The sequence below is a fragment of the Argiope bruennichi genome, chromosome 8, assembly GCF_947563725.1.
Source record: "Argiope bruennichi chromosome 8, qqArgBrue1.1, whole genome shotgun sequence".
Taxonomy (NCBI): domain Eukaryota; kingdom Metazoa; phylum Arthropoda; class Arachnida; order Araneae; family Araneidae; genus Argiope; species Argiope bruennichi.
In genome coordinates this window covers 40282087-40305622 of record NC_079158.1, presented here as the reverse complement: position 1 = coordinate 40305622, position 23536 = coordinate 40282087, and the positions used below count along the sequence as shown (strand labels likewise).

Here is a 23536-nt window from a genome sequence, read left to right as displayed (position 1 = left end):
TTTGCTCTTGTCGAAAATCCCTTTTTAGATGCTGTCATGGCAGCTGCACCGTCGGTGCAAATACTGAAACACTGATTCCAATTTAATCCTTCTTTAAAAAACGAATCGACCATAAGAAAAATATCTTCACCTCTAGTTGTTGTTGACATTGGTTTGCAAAATAAAATGTCCTCCTGTATATCTGTTAAACCTGGATACCGCACGTAAACCATGAGTTGAGCATCTTTACTTACATCTGTCGCGACCCAAGAAATATGCTTCGCGACCCATAGGTTAAGAACCGCTGATTTAATGTAATCAAACTCGTCTAAGTATAAATTAAATCATTAAACAATGAAAAATGTTGTTGAAAAAATGCTTTAAAATATTTTGAAAAAATCAATAAAATTCGAGAAGAATTAATAAAATAAAATTATACTTAAAGGAGTGTAAGTATAACCTTTGTGCATTAATGTGTTTCCAGTTATCAAATTTCATATCTCCATTTGCAACAGTTTATCTTAAAGAACTTTGAACAATTATTTTCATCACACATATAGCTGAATTTTTAAATTATGCCATCACGTTAAAAAAGGAAATAGCACTTTCAATACTGCATCAATTGTATTCAATTATTGTATTAAAAAATAATTAAATATTTTCCAAATTAACGATAATGTGATATCAATCACTTATAATAATTATTATTATTTCATTAATATTTTTGCTTGAATGGTTTGTTAACTAATTTTATTAAGGAACACTGTTTAGATATGCTTATGTACATTTTCTTGAACATTTTAAATTTTTTGAAACTGCATATTTGTATCAAGTGTGCCTGTAGAATATAGTTAAATTAATTAGAATGCAGTTACTATTTCATTTAAATATATATATCATATTGCTCTTTTTATGAAAATTCTTATTCAAAAAAACACTTCTGATTGTCTGTAAAATGTCAAGAAAACATGAATCTATTTTTATATCCATTCCCTATTTTCATATATCCAATTGCACAACTGCAGAAAGAAAATAATTTAGATATAAATTGTTATACTGTTACAAATATTTGTATATTTCCATATACAATTAAAAAATATTATGGTATAATGATTAAGTGCCATATCCCATGAAAATCTAAATTATCAACTTATAATACAAAATATATAAAATATTATACGAAGAACACAAAATTTATAAATCCTTATCTTTATCATATTTTCCTTTTTTTAAGTAGGATTTGATTATGTTTTTCTTTTCCTTTTTCTCAAACAGAAACATTTTTAGTTTAATGAAAATTGCTGCTTAAAATTATTCCTCTATTAGTTTCCAACATTTAAACCTTTTTTTTTTTTTTTTCGTATTTAAAATATAAAGAAATATTTATACTTGAATTTCTTTATGTCTGAAATATGTCATTATTTGAATCTGAAATGTAATGGAGACTTTAAATTTGCATTTTATGAATTTCAGCTTTAAAAAATTTCCATATTGGGGTTGTTACCTATCGGGGGTTGTTGCTGTTTCTTTTCCCTTGTATGGACAGAAATAGATTAAAAATAACTATGAAACAAAATTATGTAATGCGCATTATTTAAAACTGAATGGACTTCAATTGTTTAAGTTGAAGCAAATAATTTAATACATTCTTATAATTTTTTTTCTTTAAAAAAAACTAAAATTTTGATTAATATTTTTTTTACTTTTGAAATATAAATAATAGAAAAATAATAACTGATTTCGTTTACGAACAACTCACTTCTAAGAACACTTCGATATTTTATCTATATAAAAGAATGCATAGAGAAAAATACTTCATTAAAACTCAAAACAGTACTTCATCCATAAAAAAAAATTGAACGCCGCCAACACATGGCAAAAAAACTCGCCAATCATACCCGAAAAAGGCAACCATTCCTTAGCGGATGTGACGTAGCTACCTGCATGGCGTAACCTAAGAACCAAGTAAATAAAGATAAGCAGGGGGAATAAAAAACCCCAAAAAGATAAAAATGCCAGTGTAACAACATTCGCCGGGCTGACGAAAAACTAAACAACGAAAAGAACTTGGTAAAGAAGAAAAAAGGCCTCGCGTCCCCGTTCGCCTTGTTTACGACGAGCACTTCAAACGAGAAACGGGCATTTAAATGGTTGCTCTCGCTGTGCGCGGACGCTCCGTCGGGTTACCCATTTGATTCTATGGGGGACGTGGCAGCAGTGGGGATTTTGCGACCCGACCCCAGGCCCGGGGTCCTCTGGGCTCCCAGCCGTGCGAGGAGGTGTCTGTTCGGCTCTCCGGATCATGAACTCACCGAAAAATTTCTAGAAAACGAAACTAAAAAGTTGGAAAAAAGGAATCGGGATCGGTGGAATTTCGATTTCATACAAGGAACACCCTTGGAGGGTGGACGGTTTGCTTGGACACCGGTGTGGAAGGATGCAGCCGCAGCGGAGGAAAAAGATGATGCATCCTCATCACCGTCGGAGAAGGATCGGGATGATGATGGCTCTGCTTGCGCAGTATCCGCCGATGGAAAACTGTCACAAAAGCTTATTACAGGTAAGGTTTGTGATGTATTGATGTAGTTAGTATTATTCTGTTCGATTTTTGTTTTGATAGTATTCGTGTTATGGCGACTCAGCGTCTGGGTGGAATTGCATAAGTTCGTTGTGTTTACATTTGGGTATTGGCGGTTATCGGTTACCGCCACTTGCATTTAGCAATATTTGCTTTTTATTGAGTTTGGATTTACAAAAACTGACGTTAGCAGTCTTTACTTATGTATTTGCAAAATATAATGCATCAATCATAAAGAAAAACAAATGTATTTCGTTGTAAAAAAATGCTTTAAAAGATAATCTCAGACTTTTGCAAATAATATGTAAACTTCGCATGATTAAATTACCGTTAATTATATTAAAAATTAAAATATTGTTTAGGCAAAAATGAAAATGCACGCGCATATTTTTGTAGTTTAAATTCAATAAAAAAAATACCCTGCAGATTTTCATTATTCTCTTATACATAATATTTACTAAAGTCTTTATTTTACTTACTATAATTTAAAATCTCAAATTTTTCCAGCTACAAATTTCTATTTAAAAATGTTTTATTTACTTCGAAATATTTGCATATAATTAATTGGACGCAATATTCGTATTGGAAATTAACATCAAAGTGTGCACTTTAAAATACAGCATTTTTTGTAAAACTTAGCTAACTTAGCAAAAAAAAAAAAAAAATGGATTTAAAAGTTGAATTCTTGAAAAATTTCTTTTGCATTTATGGACTTTTACATTTACGCCTAATCTGCTATGCGTAGAAATAGATTTTATTCAGTTAAGCATTCAAATTGTATTTATTTAAGTGAAGTTTCAATAGCCAATTTAATTCCATGAAATCCATAGATGGCGTTTACACAATTGTAAAAAATTTATAAATATTTCTGGTGATTTTTCATAACATATATTTCTATATTGCATTCACTAACTGCTTTTTTAAAAACAGATGTGAAATAATTTTATTTCTTCCGAGTATTTTCTGTCATTTAATATTTAAGCTATTGGGAGAGAAAAAAATAAGGTCATACGGAAAAACACATTTACAGAATACGGAAATCTCTTCGCTGTTCTAATAAATGTCATTTTCACTCGTGGAAGATATATCCTCATTCGTTGCAGCTATTCATTTTCTCCTTATCACAGATTCTTATTAATCTTTCCTTGTCGTTGCTGTTATAGTTTTTTATTTTTATTTATTTTTTGTCTCTCTCTTTCTCTCACTCTGTCCTCAGTTGTTTTTATTAAAACGAAAATACTTTCTGCATTTGGATTTTTTTCCCTAAAATTTCGCCGTTTTTATTTTCTACTGTTGATTAAAAATTGGAAGCGACATAGCAACGAACATTTTACTATTAAAATAATCATTGCATGTTATTTAAATAAGCTATTTTAAACATTTTTTTTTCTATTCAAGTTTTTTGAAAACTGTTTTGTTTTCACTAGAGTTCAGTTTGAATTAACATGAAAAATTAATTGTGCATTAATGTGATATTTAGCTAGATTAATTGCTAATTTTCCCAAAAAAATCATAGTTATTCGTTAAAGTATTGCTTTTAAAAAAATTGCATACCTTCAGAATTAAAATCATAATGCTGTTAAACAATTTACTTTCCAATTAACTTAACTTATTAAAACTAAAATAAAAATTAAAAATTTGTTTTTTTTTCTAATTAAAAAAGTGAAAGTTTGATATATCCTCTAATTTCAACTTTTATTATATTAATTATTTCCTTTTAATTTTATATAAATAAAAAGATATTTAAGCAGCAATTGATTCCAACAGCGGTGAAAAGGCGTCTGGAATTCCATTTCATCAAAAGAATTCATTAGCAAGGAAAAGTGAGAGACAGAGATACCTATTTTTTTTATCGCTTCTTTTGTCGAAAGGTAATCTATTAGTAGTAATTTATCGATGCAATATTAATTCGATTATTTGTATCAATTTCTGCCCTTAATGTTTTTTTATAATAACCACAAGTATTTTATATGCTTCAAAATGTGAGTCTTGAAATAAAACTGCTCTTCACCACCGCAGGATTATAACTATAATAATAAATATTTGCATTATGGACACTTTTAATGACTGACAGCAAATGATAAGTGAATGTAAATCAAAATATAAAAAATTTCAGAATCTGTAACAGTTATAAGAAGTTTATTAGAGGTTTTATGCGTTAATTGCATTCTTTATTTCTTGAATTATTCTTGCTATATGTGGTTGTAGCCATTTTGAAAATGTTAAAAAGTGCATATGCAAAGATTTATATTTAAATCTATAATTAAATTATATGCATATATTTAAATTATATGCATATTGCAAATTCTATGTTATGTTCATAATTATACACAGGTATTTAGAGCAGAATAGCTGAAATTATTAAATTAAAACCCAAAATCTGTTTATTTTACCCTTATTTCTACTGTCTGAAGTCAGAGTCTAGACTAAATGTTATGGCAGAAATAATAATAATGATAATAACTTGTGATTGATTCTATAAAATTATGATTTTAGCAATTCGTTATACAGTATACTCAACAACTGTAGATTTGATATTTTATTTCTTTTCTTATTGCTTATACACGCTGTCACTAGAAAACGGTCGTTTTGGCCTTTCACGATCAGGGCAGGGTTATTCAATTCGTAAAGTAGGCCCTTGCCTAGAGTCCTGCAACTTTAGAAGCCCTAAATACTTTTTTTGCGATATTTCTAAAATTATTTTATTTTGTTCTTTTCATTAATTACAAAGTCCGTGCACTCAAACTTATTCAAATTGATATAAAGCATTGTTTAAATTAATTTTCGAACATAATTTTTGTTATATTCCTGAATTATTACCATTTGCTAATTTTATACTATGTTATTTTATAATTCTAAAAAAAAAAAAAAAAAGGTTTATTTATAATCTTTAAAAAAAAAGTCCGATCGTATTAGACAATATTATTTAGATTATGTTAAAATAAAAGTTCCGATATTTATTTTTAATATTAGATTTAAATTTTAACTTTTAATTGTGCATTTTTTACGCGATGTATTAAAATTCAATTTTTTTTTTAAGTGATCTGCAACAACATATTTTGTGATTTGTTAAAATTTGCTCGTGAAACTGCTTATATACTGATTAAATTAAAATCTTAAGAAAGATATTTAGTTTTTGTGCCCCCAAATATGCATAGCCAATGTGCTCCTGGAAGGCTTAATTCAGTCCCGATCATAATACGTTTAATATTAAAATCTAAAATAGGTCGCAAGCCATTAAATTAAAATTCTTATTACGATACGAGTAAGAAAAAAATAGGAAAGTCATTTCTAAGTGTTATCGTGGGCCTCGTCGTAACGCTAGCTGCTCGTTTGAGATAATTCTGGCTATCTTATTATTTGCAGTATAACGTAATGTAATTTCATTCAGAGTGCAATCATTAATACTAAAGAAATAATTTATTTCATAAAGTCGTCAAAAAGTAAATAAGTAAGTGCGTCAATCTTGGAATGTGACCCTAATCAATATAATTCTAACCAATTTTGGACTCTAGCAGATTTAAGCATTTGGCAGTCGGGAACTATGCGCATCATGAGGCCTTCTTTTTAATAAGCTGGTCAATATAGTTTCACATTTCAACACGTTTTTACTTTTATCAGAATGATTTATTTTAGATTAATATTTTTATTTTAGAAAAATTGATGAACATATAAATTTTCATTCATTCTAATATTACGTATTTCAGAGAATTTAAACTTTTATCAAATTGCTTTATTTTGCAACAAATTAATAGCATTCATTTTATCGACTTCCTTACGGCCCCTCCCTCTTGAGCTTATTGGCACTAAGATGCTACGTAGTCGGAAATCTGCCACTGCTTCTAACGCTAATCTTAAATTCATCCCATTATATCGTTCTGAATAATAATGGACGTAGTTTGTTTATATAAAACTTTATAAATATTTAAACGCTCAATTTCATTTAAAATACTTTTTGATTTCATATGTTTCTACTTTATCCCCATTGATATAATTAAAAATACAAAATTCTCTAAATCTCGAACTTATATATGCTAGATAATTAAAAAACTATGGTAGATTATGAACTGGAACAAAAAAAAATCGGAGCATATAATGACACTTATGATAACACGAAATAAAAAAAAAGCATTATAAGTTTTAATGCATGATATTCAAAGAAATTACAATACTGAACCAATATTATTGTCTAAATCTGAATGGTCATACTTTGTATACAGTATAGATGAAAAATAGGACTCCTATATTGAATGTTTTAATATTTAGATCTCCTGTTAACATTTTCTTTTTAATTTTAACTTTCTCCGACTTATTGCAGTCTCGTTTTTATTGAAGTGTTTATTTAAAATCGAGAGTAACTTGTAAATTTTATCAGTCTTGGTCTAAGAGAGAAAACTGCTTACTGCCGCACTTTATCAAAACTGTCCTTAAATTGATATATATGGTCGCTCTTTTGAAATATATATAAAAATAATGTACATGTGCTTTGATTTTTTTATTGTGTAAAATGGCTTGGTTAAAACGCAGCAAAATATCATAGTTCCTATCGTTAGTTATATAAAATTACCAAAATTTAGGAACTTTTGATGATTTAAGTTTTAAACCCAGATAACGTCTTTAAGATAAAGAAACAACATTATTGTATAAAGAATTACATGATATGTAGGAAATTTAATTGCCGCTGTTATTGTTGTGCATAGTAAATATCTTCAAAAAAGTGCGAATTTTAAAAAAAATGTATATTCGTATATTTTTTTTAATTTTACATTAGGCTGCTGTTTATTTAATTATGATCTTTACATGAAAAATAAAATGATGACTTTGTATAGTGTAAGCTTAGTTTCTAAAATACATGTATTCCAGCAAAATCTGCTATCAGAAAATGCCTATCTCTTGAAATTCCGGATTTAAAAAAAAATTTGTAAATATCTTCAAAAAAGTGCGAATTTAAAAAAAAATGTATATTTGTATATTTTTTTTTAATTTTACATTAGGCTGCTGTTTATTTAATTATGATCTTTACATTAAAAAAAAATGATGACTTTGTATAGTGTAAGCTTAGTTTCTAAAATATATGTATTCCAGCAAAATCTGCCATCAGAAAATGCCTATCTCTTGAAATTCCGGATTTTAAAAAAATTTTCACTTTCCTGAAAATATATTGCAGTAAAATGATACTTCAAAATCTGGTTTAACCTTGTTATTCCCAGTTAAAAGGAGATTTATATTATTGCTTATTAAAAAGAGTCAAGATATTTCGATAATACTAAAAATAGTTCGAAAAAAGTGCGTGGAATATTTTTCTTCTGTACCATCTCTGCATTGCAACTTAATAGATAAATAACCGTATCTCTAAACCTCATACTCGAGCGTTATGAAAGCTATGCCTGCTAAAACAAATATAACAAAAAAAAACCGAGCCAAGGCCGCGTCCCTGGAAGCATTTTGTAAGCTCGCAAGCAGCAGTAATAAATTTAATCAAAAGCGATAAAAAAATGAAAAAAAAAGGCGGAAAAATACACAATGCTACGCTGCCAACACGTAGATCAGAAGAGAATAACGTACTTCCAATTCTATACGTCAATATTGAAAAGTCAACTGAACACGAACACTTGTTCCTTGAGTCAAAAATAAAATAAAAAAAATAATATATATATTTGTGTGTCGCATTGAAACGTGACCCGTTCAATGTCGAGACACTAAATAAATGGGGTCCCGATTTTTCTAGACTTCCGCGTTCTAAACTTTATTCAATCCACCCACTTATAACAACTGTGATAAAGAAATAAAAAAAAGAGGAGGAGAACATCTTTCGATATTATTTCGAAGTTGTTTACCAGCCTCTCTATTTTTTTCATAATTGCTCTATTCAAATATCAGAGGTTTGTCTCCTTCTCTTGGTGACTAGACCGCGTCTCGTTAGCGTCCTGTTGTGGTCGCATTTCGGTATCGGCAGATTTCGGTTAACTGTTTTTACAAAGCTGATTTGCTGTCATACGTCGTCTCCCATTCTGTGGGTGACATTTTATCTCTGTTTATCTGTTGCTCTGATCTTGGATCATATGGATGAGGCGTACGTGCCTTCTTATCTTTTTCGTTCCACCTTATCTATATGTATATAGTTTTTAGGAGAGAGAGGATTAAATATGAGGCGGTTTGTGCTTTTAATGTTGGATATAATTACAGAAAAATGGCGTTGTTTGGCCATCTCAGAATTCAAAATGAATGCAAAAAATAAATTATCCTCTATCAGTATAAAAAAAAAAGCCTCATAGCTTGTAATTGTTTCTTACTAACTCCCTCTGGTGACTAACTAGTTAGCTAATCGAGAAAAACCTCAAAAGTACAACCTATTATTTAATCAATTAAAATTTCGAAAAAAGAATCGCTCCAAGCTGCACATTTTCCCCTTCTAAATATATATATGTGTCAAATTTCGTAGCTGTGCTTCAAATAGTTTGTCCTGCCAGCATACACCTGTACAGACAAACACACACATGGAGACGCATTCTTACATTATTAATAGTAAAGATTAACTATTAATTTAAAGGTGCTGTTGTACCTTTTAAATTAATACCTGTAACTATTAAATACCGTAATAGTACTTGTAAATATTATATTATAGCTGTTGTACCAGTTGAATCCTATTGATAGGGACTATACAAAAACTGAAACATGAAACGATTAGAAATTTTTCCCTTGCAGAATTAATATTATATTTTCTAAAAATTCTGTTGATGCTTTTATTGCGCGGTCCTATTGTGTGACTGTTATTTTTGTTTGCTAGTATGGTATGCAAAAAGCCAGAATTCATGAATCACCAGTGACTGACATGTTTGAACTTTCATTGATATGAAGAGGTCTGAAAGATTACTTTCTTGTGTCATTTCACCATAACCATTACTTAAAAAATAATTTGAAAATTTATCATTTTGCAGTCTTATCAAATTAAAATAAATAATAGATGGTTATAGATAAATAATTAGATAGTTATAATTTTACAAATTATCCATTATCTTCAGTACACGATTTTAAGTACATTTTTTTAATGAAAGTACTGTAAAAGGAAAGAGAATTAACGGCAAACAATTAAAAAATAATTTAACCTAGAAATTAAAAAATAAACCATCAGAAATCACGTGTATTGTAAGAATCAACAGGTGACATCAGGTTAACAAGTGAGATTGACTTTCTTAAAACCAGATATAATAAATTATCTAAAATATATATTAAAAAAAGAAACTATAAATATATATATATACATCCCTTGCAAAAAAGAAAACTGAAAAATATTTATTTATATCTTTAGCTAAATTTCTTATTATTTTGACTTTTCAACCCCTATTAATTTTCCATTGGAGCAAAAACAGATGTTAAAGCTAAACACTTTTTCTGTAACCAAAGAATTTTTATTACTGGTTCTAGTCTCGTAAATATAAGCATTTGTGCTTTTCAAATTGGATTGTGGTGTCAAGAATACTGATATATGAGAAAGTATTTGATGATCAGTAATACTTAATACCAATATCAGTGTCCACGAAATGGACTAACGTAAGATTGCCTATAATTGCTGAAAAAGTAAACGTAATACGTTTCCCTATCTAATATCCATTTGCACTCTTAATACTTGCTGTATAAACAATTTTAGTTTTTTTTTAAGCATTTTACCTAGTTAATTTGTACCCACGCTTTTGATTCGATTGTCCATCATTTAATCAGAAATTTCACACCTCATTGGATTTTCAAAATTATTCATCGTTCGATATGCCTGCACCTAGGCATATCGAACGTTGTTCCTGGCAGCAAATATTAAACATTAGTCATTTATGTCATTTTCAAAAACCAAATATGATTCAAGGACGAAATAAAAAAAAATAATACCATATCCTAGCGTTATTTACACTTAGTAAGACACTGTTGATAGCATTTGGACTTCAAAAAATTTTTGCCATGGGCGTCATTAATCCTCGCTACGCCATTACAGTGGCAATATTACTTCATTAATTAAGTATATACTATCTTAATTCATATGGTACATTTTAACGTGAAATTACAGCCAACCAATTGAATTAAATTTTATTGTATTTTTTATTCCGAAATATTAAAAGGCACGCCACTGTACCAGAAAATTGAATAAAGATTTAAACTGCACTGAAAAGGAATTTTTCCAGAACTACCTTGTGCATAAAATGAGAAACATTTCCTGAATGCGATCAAACGAGCGAGCGAAAAACCAACCGTGCCTTTTTTCCATTTTGTAAAGGTATTGGTCGATCCGGCATCGCTATCTTTAGATAAAAACGCGCTGAGGGTCTATTCCTGGCATGCTGCCAAACTCTCCCTCGCTGCCTGTGGATGCTCCAAATAAACAAGCTATCCGTGTTGACGAAATGCACCTGCAATGATCAAGGCGCACGTGCTCCTCAACGGATTTTTTTTTTTTTTTTCCTTCGTTATTGCTGTTGCTTTTTTTATTTGCTTTATTATTTTTCGCAACTACGCGTTCAGAAATGAAATTTTGCTGAAAATATTGGTGGAATTAGTGAAGAAAAATTAACTTCCTTTTTTAAAATAAAATATATATTGGAGGCCTGTTTTAGGATGTAGCATCTCATTATTTCAGATTGAATTGTTGCAAATATGTAAATAATACTATGACAGCTGAAAAAAATTCAATTAAAAAGAATTTTTTTAGTAAATTTATATATATATATTTAAAAATGCAGATTAATATCCTGTACTGCTTTTCGTTTAATTATTGAAGAATATCATTAAATAAAACCTTATTCAAGTTTTTTACAATCACATTTTGAGACGAAATTTTCAGTTTAAGGCGAAAATTTTGATTAAAAAACATTCTAATAATTCTTTTTTAAGGTCATTGTTCTTTGGAATTTGAAGACCAAGGCATAATTATGGATTGAGATCCCCTTGAATGAAAAATGAAATAAATAAATGCATTATTTTTTTTCTCTTAACATTTTTCTTGACTTGAGAATACAGGAAACAAATTTGCCAGCCTTCATAATAAACAATTTTTTTTATCCATAAGGTTTCGCTGGGTGGGAGGGACCCTGGAAATACGCCCAGTTGGCTAACCTTCGGAATGTTGTTGCGTATTTAAGTAGTGAATGTAATTTACATTTTAAATTTTTACTAGCCGCCTTTGGTGACCAGCTGTCCGCCTACCGTATAATAAAATTAATTTAGAAATGTCAACCAATTTTGGTAAATTAATCTTATCACACAAAGTTTAATTACAGTTTTAAATTATACTTGCACGATAAACTAAAGAATTCTGCTTGAGAAACTATGCACGCGAAGTATCAATATTATTTAGAGAAATTAGACCAATTGTTAAGGTTAGAAACTGTGTCAATGTTTTATTTTGAGATTCGTCTCGAAAATAGGAGATGGCGGTCCGGCGAATATTTGTGATATATATAATACTCATGAGCTTTCATATGAAATAAAAATTATCGAAATCGGTGCAATAGTTGAGGCTGTAAAAATCAGTGCAATGATTGAGGTTGGAAGACTCTATCGTAGTTTTTTTCTGATAGAGAATTTACAATAAAGTAATGGTTTTGATACCATTTCTTTGAAAAATTGGAGGAGAGATGACCGCTCATGAGATATCTCACGGTCATAAGCCTGTAAATAAAGCAAAAATTATAGAAATCGGATCAGTGATTGGGGTTGCGGAACTGGTTCTTTCCTTCTCTCAATTACTTTAAATATATGGCTGATTAGCTCAAGGGGGAAAATAAGTGATATTTTCTCCATTTTCTGTTTATCCCACCCCCTTCAAAATTTTTTTTACTTATCCCTTGATTTTTTTTAAAATTACAATGAGTTAACACTGTTGAAATAGCCCTGTGTTGATTAGGTTTACTGCTCAAATGTGTCTCGTAATAGTTTAAACACAGTGAACAAAAATTAAAATGCAAATAATGAGCATGAAATGAGGTCGCATATCCTCTGACGAATAACTTCCTGCACACAAAACGTGGCAAAGCTGTTGTAGGGACTTTTAAATTTTCCACTTCGTCATCATCATCATCATCCACAGCAGCTACTGTATGAATCCAGCTGTGAATCGGGGTCATTCGATGATTAAAGCACTTGGAAAAAGAAAGGAAAAAGTGTTTTTGTCAGAACGGATTCATAATACGAACCGCGATTTTATTGCGTCACTTTCACTTGTCATCAGGGCTTCGCCAGAAAAACGCGACTCTGACGTAATTTTCACCGCATCCGCTAATTGGATGTAGTGCTGTGACGTACGACGGCCTATAGACTTCCAGGATATGCTACATCCTTTTTCAAACGGCCAGAGTGTCCTTTAAAAAAATTGGACACTTTTCTTTTATGCTTGAATGGGAGGTGGCTATGAATTTAGCTCAATTTCATTTGTCCGTTCATTTTTTTTCCGTAATAGTGAAGCCATCCTGCTAGCCCATCCATATATATTTTATTTCAGAAATTTACTCTAATTTCTTTATTATTCACTTTTTTTTTATTATGTCGTAAAAAAGATTCAGCTGCGATATTTGGCTGATGTGTTCTTACTCCAAACTAAAGTAGCTGGGTAAAGTGATTTTCACTGCGACAGTTTCTCTGGGAATGGAACCGGGGATTCTGACTGGGCAAAACAGTTTTTAGTATTTCTCAAAATCAAAAATAAATAAATAAATAAATAAAAGGAAAGGAAAAACATATAAGTAAGTATATAATTTGATATAAAAATTCATAAACAATAAACTGGTTAATTAGTAAAATAAGATTAATTAAAATTTAGGAAGAGATTTAAAAAAACCCTAAATAATACATTTCGCTATTGCATTTACATTTTCCCTCTTTAGACTGTTTAATACACATTAATCATATTAAAATAACTCTATTGTATGTGCAGTAAAAGCTATGAAGAAAAACTGCTTAAAATTTTAATTTTCCAAAAATCAAATCTAATCCGTTTTTTTTTTTAATATGAATTATTTACTAAAAAGCAGAAAAAGGAAAGAATTCAGAAAATCAAATTCGTCACAAAAAAAACTAGATAACGCTATGACTAGATGACTAGTTGCAGTACATGTCAGTGAAAAAATGCATTATGACAAAGAAGCAAAAATTTGCTTATTTTTTGAAAAGTTTGTTTTATTTTTGCGTGTATTGTCTATTATAAACAGATCAGAAAATAGCCTTTATCCTTATTAATACTCCACAATATGATGGGCACAAAAACATTGACTGAAGATCAAAATGGTTAACGATTTTGTTCATGGTAGTAAGATTTGTTAGACGAACATTCCATTTGATGGGATCTAACTCAACAGAGTTGGTTGGGATATAATGGAACCCATTTTGTAGACTATAGTACCCTATGTAAAATATCCTGGGACGATATCTTCCTTTCAATAATTTAATTAACAAATTTAAAAGCGAATATGTCAATTAAATAAACGTTCCCTTTTGAAGAAACTCGAAAGCTTAAAATGGACCTCGTAATTTTTAACCGTGATCAGATATCGAAGGCGACACCTAAATTCATATCCTCTTTTCTAACTTCAATATTTCATCAGCATCAAGAAGTGATGAGTATAAGTTTTTGATCTCGGAAAGAAAAATTGATGATGTTCGAATATCTATTATTTTATAGCAAGAAGAATTCAAGAAAATTAAAGTACAAAATGTCATTTGTAAACTGTGTAATTATAAAAGTTATGAAAAACTGTATTTTTTAAGTGAGTTCGCATAAGTAATATCACTGCAATTAGGTAAACGTAATAGCACAAACCATCTAATATTTAAATTTACATTATTCGACGACGTCCTTTTTTTAAAAAAAAATCTGTAAAATGTGTCGTAGAATTCAAAAATAAATTGAATATATTAATATAAATGAATGTTTACTATTTTTGTTTCCTATAATATTCTTTATTTGCCTTACTCGTGATGCTAAGCATAATCCTAAAGACGCCATAACAAAGTCTGCAGCATGAAAATATTGACTTTCATTGGCTTGTGTATCGTTCCACCACAACAGTGACGTTATGCGTTGGGCATTACGGAAATAATCGAAATAGTGACGTTTCTGTGTTGATTTCTCCGAATAAGGACGAAAATTCTGCGTATCCTATTCTTGGGGAAATTCAGGAAAGCAGGAAAACAAGTGATCACACGCTTTTTGATCGTGAGATTTCGGTCCGTGAGTATGCGCAGCTGTCTCAATCATAAGTTCGTGATCGCGCCTTAAAAAATTACACCTGCGCAATCGCCATTGCGCTACCAATGCGCGTTGAAATTAATGTATCACTTACCTGCTGTTATCACCTTTCCCCGAACATTCCGTGGAAAAAGCAGATTTTCTTCGGAAAAATTCTCTTGTTTTAGTTCAAACTCTGTTCCTGTAAAAATCATTAAGATTTTAATCATAATTTGTTAGTTCACGTTATTTATATTACAATTCTTTGTAATTTATTTTACTGAAAATAACAATTACAAAATCTCGTGAACATGTACGACACGTTAAACATGGCGCGGTATAGTACTGATACCTTATCATCTATTTTACAGCACTGAATAATATAAAGTATTATTGCATTTCCACGTCGGATTTTCAATAGACCGTTTTTCTTTTAATTTTTAATTCGAATGAAGAGTTTTACTTTAAAATAAAATTTAGGACAAAATTGCTTTCGTAGTTAAAATGATAAGATAAAATATTTTTAAATAGATAATCTTATAAAAAGTGCGTTTAAAATTATGAAATTATTATTACAGGAATTAATGTTTGCATAATGAATATTCTGATGTGCAGCATATTACAGTTGATTCAATTTTGCTACTATTTTTTTAATTTTGGTCTTACTATTACAAACTGTGCCTAACGATATATAAATGTCCATACAAAAATTTTGCCAAATACTTATTATTAGAAGAACAGAACTTTATAAATAGAGAGATAATTTTTCAGTTTCAATATCCTCTAATGAGTGTTTTTAGCAGTTATGATTTCAAAAATTCAGCAGCTGAAGCGAAAGTAAAAATATCAAAACTAAACAGCAAACAGCTTATTGAATTATCATTTTCAATTTGAATATTTTGTTGATTTCTGAACATAGGTAAGATTTTACCTGATGTATAATCATTACTATATATATATTATGAATTGCTATAAATTTGTACTGTTTCAAAAAATATGATGACAAATATGTAAAAGAATTGATATAAGCTTAGTATATTAGAATTAATGTATTCTTCAGAATCACATGGAAAATGCCACTGTATATATTTCATCAAACCACATGTGGTATAGAATGTATTATTAGACGTTACATCCTCTTAATAGATGCGAAATTGATATGTTTCACGTGAGCACGTAGAAAGCATAAGTAAAGGCAGATATGTAAAGGAATTGGTGTTAGTCGAGTATATTAGAATCAATGCATCGTCAGTCACATGACAAGCATCACTGTATATATTTCATCAAATCACATGTGATCTTACGAGGTACTTACTGTTAGACGACACATCATCTTATTAGATATGTAATTGTTATATTTCACGTGAGCATAAGTAAACAGCAATGTATTCGTTTTAGAAACTTTATTGACTCCCCATTAAAAAGTCAGTGGTAAAATAAAGCAGCACCCGGAACATTATATCATCTCCTTCTCCCTAGTAATCTTAAGTGAATTAGCAAGTATCGATGTTCATCAAAGACAGTCATTATTTTTAGTTGAAATCATCATATTTAATCCCCTAACACTCTTTGCGTAGGAGTTTATTTCAAAGACAAAAGCCATTTTTTTTTTTGTCGTGATCTCATTGCGCTTGACAAATAAAGGTCTCAGTTTCCGTTCAATAACCCAAATCGCGCATTGACATGAAAATGACCCTTTTCTCACTTCCGTCTTGTGAAATATGTAAACACATTTCACTGCTTTATCGGAACTGGGTTACGCCTTCGGTTATCAAACGGGACATTTTTGATAAGCTTCGCATAGTGAGTATTCCGAATTCCGCTGGCGCTTTTTAAATATAGATAGCACTGTGTGTTTAAATCGTAAACAAATAAAAGGAATAAAGAAAAGAGCTTCTGTCTTGATTTGTCATTGCTTCCTTCGTTCTTTTGTTAAAGTGTCATGTGTATTTACTTAGCGATATGGCATGTCAGTTCTTTTTAAGTACGCTGTTTTTTAATACACTTTTTAAATACGTTGAAAGATTTATTTGTTAATAATTCGATCGGTTAAGTAGTAAAAGCGTAGGTTTTCAGGGATTTTTGTGTGTGCTTTATTTTATATGCAGCATAGAAGAGTGAAATTTTAATAAGTCCTGTGTCATGAAAACAAATCAAATTACCCTTGTACCTGAATTAATATTTTTTTTAAAATTCATCTCAGTAGTATGGAAAAAGAAAAAAATGTGAATTAACGACAAAATATTTTTATAATTAAAATAATTGGAAAATAATTCTTATTTAATTTTTAATGAAGCCTAAAATAATTTTAGCGATTTTCGTACTGACCTTTCTGACTAGAAACAATTGAATTCAGGATCAAAATATTATTTTTCTGTTTCTAAAAATTGGATGTGAAAAGTAATAATCGAGTCAATTAAAATTATGTCACTGTGACAAAAATAACTTTTTTCTTACTACAAGATGCACGCCGACTTTTAAAATAAATTGATACAGTTCATCTATTGCATATCATGCGAACACAGTTTGATCCATTGTAAAACAATACAATTTTTTTTAAAAAAATGCAGATTTTGTTTTAAAAATAAAATAATTTTTTTAAATTATTTATAGGCATTAAGTAATTGAATTTTCTAAATTTATTCTTCGTACGATAGTTCTTTAAAAAAAAAAAAAAAAAATCTATGCCTTTACAATGACTTAATGATGTTATTTATTTATTAAATATTTTTTGGTGAAGATTTATTGCTTGGAAATTTCTCATCTGTTTTCAGATAATAGCTGTATATTGAATTAGTTTTCTCATTTTATGATATTATATTCCTGAATTTTTTTTCAATGGCAACAATTATTAAGTAATGGGACCTTTAAAGAATTGTTATTTAATATCCTTCAACAGAACAATGTTATGTACGGTTTGTGGTAGCTTTGTTTTCACTTTCATTACGAAACACGAAACATACCCGCTACCGAATTCCAAACAAAAACAACCACTGTTCCATCACTCTTGCTTTCATTATGATAGTGCATTTTTTATTTATTTTCTTTCTCTTTTTCCCCTCTGTTAACCGGTCAAACATCTTTCATATCGCTTAGAACAAGTTTCAACTTGGAACGTAAACACACGAAATTTTTGTTCTCAAACAATGAATCCTCTATATCTTTTTTTGAAAAACACTAACCCTAAGAAGAAAAGAACATCAGCATCACGCATTCGAAAGTAAAAGAGGCAAAGAAAAAGAAAAAAAGTCGCCTGCGGTCTTTTTCGAGTCGTATCACGCAAAGTGTCTTCGCTCGAGCAAGAAAAATTAGATTGGACCCTTCCCCCCGACTTTTTTTTTATTTTTTTAATATCTACCAAGAACATTTTCAACAGAATCATCAGGTGGGTTGTTCACCTGATTTCTTTCGAGATGTTTTCGGATGGCGATGTCCGTATCACCTTGACCCTATGAACTAGAAAACCGGTTTTCTGGTAATCACTTTTTTTATATGCATTTCATTGTTGGGGTTTTTATTTATTTATTTATTTACTGATTTTTTTTATGTATATATTTCACATAGTTCTTTGAGTATGCTAGTGGATCCGGAATAGATACTACATGATACATCAGCAACATTTAAATGAATAATGTGCAGTAATTACATGTTTCAGTTTTTTACGCATACGCCTTTGAAGTTGAGCGTCATTTTTCTTCGCCTGTTTCGGTTTGGAGATTGTCAGAAAGGGTTATTGTGAATTTTTATCTTTTTATCTCGATGATGTAATACAAAATACGGTACGAGATCATTTATTTTTAAAAATTACAACCGTTTTTAGTAGATATTCGTAAATTATTTTTTGTTCGTAGTATTTTACGAAAATTCAGTTGTAAATTTTGTAGTGTTATAGACATGAGTTGTTTCTTGTATAGAAAATATTTAAAAACTGAGTAATAACATAACAAACAGATAATAATAGGGAATGGGATTATGGCGTAAAAGTTACACATTTATTTGGTTTCGTTTGCAGTTTATTGGCATTGCATTCTAATTGGGCACATTGTCAAATTATATTATTAGAAGATGAAATAATTTTTTTATAAGGCATGAGATACGTAAAAAAAATTAAATACCATTTAAAATTCTATATTTTTGTGTAAAAGCCAGCACATTTGAGAAATTTAATCTCCCGCATAGTAAATTCCTGTAATAGTTTTGCCAAACTAATTGAATTAGATTGAAACATGCATCAAAAGATAGAGGATTGAATTACAGCTTAGGCCTATAGGAATGAAATGCGCTCGAAATATTTGCTTGGTTTGTATATAAAATTTCATATTATAGAGAAATTATAAAATTTTAGTGGTCAGTATTTAGATGTTGCATTCTGTGAATTAGGAAATAGGATGTATGTTGCAACTAATTTTAAAGCTACAAATATGTTAAAAATTCATGTTTATCAAAGAATTCTATAATTTTGAGAAACTCATTTTCATTTCTCTAGAAACTAATAAAATCTTAAAAGTTTTCAACGAGAAATTCTTATAATCTCGCCTTCCAAAAGCAAGATCTTAAGAATTTCTCCGTTTAATACCAACCAAGTTCGAGCTAATTATCGTATATAGCACCGGTGTCAATTGTTGATATTTCGGATCTAAAATACATTAAAAGTAACAATAATTTGGATTTATTTAAATTGGGGAAATGGTCCATGGATGCGTAGACCTCAGAATATTCTAATTCTCATGATCTCTTGCTTAACCAGGAGATTACATTGCATAAAATGAATAAAGATTGCAATCATCAAATAATAACATCAAGATTTTGATGAATTTAATTTTCACCCTGAATTCGAAAATTATGTTTGAAATTTTCTCGGTTTGCCTGTGTGCATATTTCAAAAAGGCAGAGGGCAAAAGGTGGAGAATTAGTAAATAGTTTTTAAACCAAAATAGAAACAATTTTAATTTTTTGATTTCCAAACGGGGTACTTGGGATAAATTTGTTATTGAAAATAAAATTGAATAAATATAAATAATTCATTTAACTTTCGCCTTGGACTATAAAATTTCGAAAGAGATGCCTTATTCTACTTATATGAGTCATGCTATATTATTTGTATTTAATCAGAGTATTCCAGTTTAATTATTGATTTTAGCCTCTGATTTAATTTAGTTACAACTGATATGAATCAACATAAACTGATAGCATAGAGTATCTAGACGATTTAGTAAAGAGCCGTGCTTTAATTATTAGGAATGCGGTAGAATAACTAAAGAAAAATTTAGATACTAGGGCAGTTATACTCAAAATTATCCTTCGAATTAGATGACTCGGGAGTTGCAGTTAAGCAGATTCTATGGATAATCCACAGAAGGATCGGAAAGGAAAATCGATGCTTTTTTATTTATAGTATCGGGTCTAAACATACCATTATGACATTATAAAAGTAGATTTCTTTACTTATAAATTTGTTAGATTACGTTTATTATAAAAAACATCTATTAATTATTTTTATTTAATACACTTTATTTGTAATTGAAGTTTTTATAGCAATATTTTGCCACAAAATGAGGCATCGTCTTGTGTCTCTAAATATTGAATGAAAAAAAAAATAAGAAATGCTGCCGAAAATTTTGAGAATTTATTATGTATAAAAGTGCCAAAATTTGATTTCCGAATTTTGAAAACGTTGCAGTGATGGAGCCACAAAGGGAAAAGGGAATATAGGTATGTGAAAGAAATATATCCCGTTGTTCAGACAAGGGTTGCGACTGCTAAACATCAGGTCGCTATTTAACTTTTTGAAAACAAAAATGGAAGAATTTTGAAAGCAAAGATAGAAGAATGTATTAGACACATGTACCCATTTATTCATGCTACGACAGAAAAAAATAGCCATAATTTCATTAGTAATTAAATAAGTTAGTATAAGCAGCAATATATTTGTTTTATATCTTCTTTGAAAGATTATACTTGATTGTATTTTATAAACTTATGGTATTAGTATGAATTATAGTGTAATTTTTTAAACTTTAAAAAATAAAGTTTAAAGCATTATAATATGCATCATTGAAAATCAGCCCTGAATACTGTGCAATACCCCTACCTAACCAGAAGCCATGCGGGAAACTTAATGGGGCCGCTGAAGAGCAACTCCACCTAGCACGATGGAACAAACTGCATTTCAAGACATTGGAGCCTTACAAATAATAAAATAACCTCTAGATAAAACGCATATTGCAGTACCGAATAGAAAACTGCAAAAGTATTATTCAGTTATAAAACATCATAATTTATTAAACTATTTATTTTTTAAATAAATAGTAAATTCCAAGCGCAATTAACGCTTAGACATCCGAATTGAAATTTTGTATCTAACCATCATAATTCGTCTTCAATAATCTTGCACCATCAGAGGAGTATACCAACCTTTGAATAGGAAAAGGAAGCTAATAACTCGTATTACACTTAAGGTCGAAAAAAATTATAATTTTTAGTACATAAATTACAATTTCTTTTAAAAAAAACTGATAATGCGAACCATCTGGGTAGAAAAAAAAATTAAAAACTGTTTAAAAAACATTCAGTAGTGCCGTTACTTGCGTATAAAAACATCGTAACTTTAAAAACTATTTTCTCTTTGGGAAAAAAAAAAAAAGTGGAAACAAAAAATAAACTAAAATAATAAAATATGCGCACAGTTCATGCTTAAGCATTTGAGTTGCATTTTTGTATATAACCTCTACACACTTGCTATTCGTCTTCAGTAACCCTGCACCGTCAGAGGTCGAATGTAACAGCATCTGTAAAAGAAAAAAAAAAAAAAAGAGCATATGATTCCCCACCTTCTCCTATTCATCACAGCCTTATAATTTCATACTCATTATCAATAATTCCACCAAACGCTCTAGGGGGAATCCATTACACAATCATACGAATTCACGCCTACCGACCCCCCTCCACTGCTCTTTCCCCCTGCACGCCACTTATACGATCCATTCTTAAGAACTTATGAAAGCTGCTGCTAAGATGAAGGGGGGGGGGGGGAACTCATGAATAAAGAAATAGACAAACCGGTTGGAGAGTTGTTTGTGTGGAATGAACGCTAAGAAAAAGAAAAGAAAAAGAACGAAAAAAAAATAATAAAAAGGGTTGGAAGAAACTAAATATCAAAAGATTCCAAAGCAAAGGGGTCAACGCACGACACTGCGGCACGATGTAGTAGAAAGAGTCCGAATCACTTTCGCTGCTCACACACACATACACATACACATAGTAAGATAATTTCCTAAGAAAACTCTGGCGTGTGGTCAAGTCTTTAAGAGGATGTACGAGATTTTCGGGAAGTTTTATTTCGCCTCTTAAAAAATAAAAAAATACGCGCGTACAAGGAAAAGAGGGTTGGGTTTTGGTATTTGTTTTTTGCCGCGCATGTGAGAATTCTATTCTATGCATGACGTGTGAGCCGTTCGCTTACTTCGCATGCTATTTTTGTTCACTGCTGCTGCTTTAAGTTCATTCATTTCTGTGCGGTATTTTCTTTCTTGAGGAAGTGAGTGCTTCTTAAATGCTGGAATCGTTGGCCTTTATGGTAGTGTTTTGACTTGAAAAGGCTTGTTATATCAGTGATCTCGAGTGCCGGAACTAAAAGCTAATGCAAATCAAAAGTTAAATGCATTTGCGTTGATTAAGATTAAAGCAAATTTATTGCGCAGATAGCGAGGATAAGTAGCTAAGATACAAAAAAAAAAAAATATGATTTTTTTCGCCCCTAATATTTCTCAGGCATATAGCAAGGATAAATGGAAGTCCAGATTATATTATAGGGTGTTCATTAATTATTGTCGGGGTTTCCGTACCTCATAACTTTCGAATAAAAAATATTACGCAAAAACCGATTACGTATTCGTAAATTACAACTCAAAGAATTTTATTAATGATATTAAAGTGTAAAGCTTGCACAATTTGCACTTTGTAGGCATTCAGTTGAAGGCGATTATGTATTCGTAAATTACAAAGAATTATGAATACGTAAATTACAACTCAAAGAATTATGAATATGTAAATTACAACTGAAAGAATTATGAATACGTAAATTACAACTCAAAGAATCGCCTTCAGCTGAATACCTACAAAGTGCAAATTGTGCAAGCTTTACACTTTAATATCATTAATAAAATTCTTTGAGTTGTAATTTACGAATACGTAATCGGTTTTTGCGTAATATTTTTTATTCGAAAGTTATGAGCTACGGAAACCCCGACAATAATTAATGAAAACCCTGTATTTTTTCGCCCCTTCGTTATATAACTTTTTAAAAAAATGAGAAATAGATTGGAGTACTTTGTGTCTATAATGCCTTTTTAAAACTAGCGCCCGCTTGTAATGCCGAACAGTGGTGTAGGGGGTGGTTGGCTGTACGCAAGAAGATGATGAAGTGGTGTATAGAGGAGTGGGTGGGTAGGGATATAGATGCTCCCGGATACTTGTTTTAGAAACACTAAGGAGACAAAAACATTGTGCTTTAAAAAATTTTTAACTTCAGTTGTCACGAAAATGCACAATATTATATTGTGCTCGAGTATCACTTGCGTTTGCAAATCTGAATTTGAGATGAAAAGTCATATTTTTGTCATGGCACTACTTTTCTTCAGTAATCCACTATATTTATACTCATTTCTCCTTATTTCTCTACGTACGTCCCTATACACAATTTTTTTTTTTTTTTAGTTTTTTCATCCCTTTACATATTAGGATATTTAAAAAGAACATAATTTAGTAACTTGTAA

At 30.1% G+C, this 23536-nt stretch overlaps 1 protein-coding gene across 1 annotated transcript in view; it reads left to right on the top strand.

The window, feature by feature from the left end:
• The first annotated feature begins 1993 nt into the window (after positions 1-1993).
• Positions 1994-23536, top strand: part of LOC129980891 (cyclin-dependent kinase inhibitor 1B-like) — a 37548-nt gene continuing 16005 nt past the window's right edge. Inside the window, exon 1 of the mRNA XM_056091344.1 lies at positions 1994-2539. Coding sequence (XP_055947319.1) covers positions 2179-2539 — 361 coding nt within the window. The 5' untranslated portion in view covers positions 1994-2178. The remainder of the gene's footprint in view (positions 2540-23536) is intronic.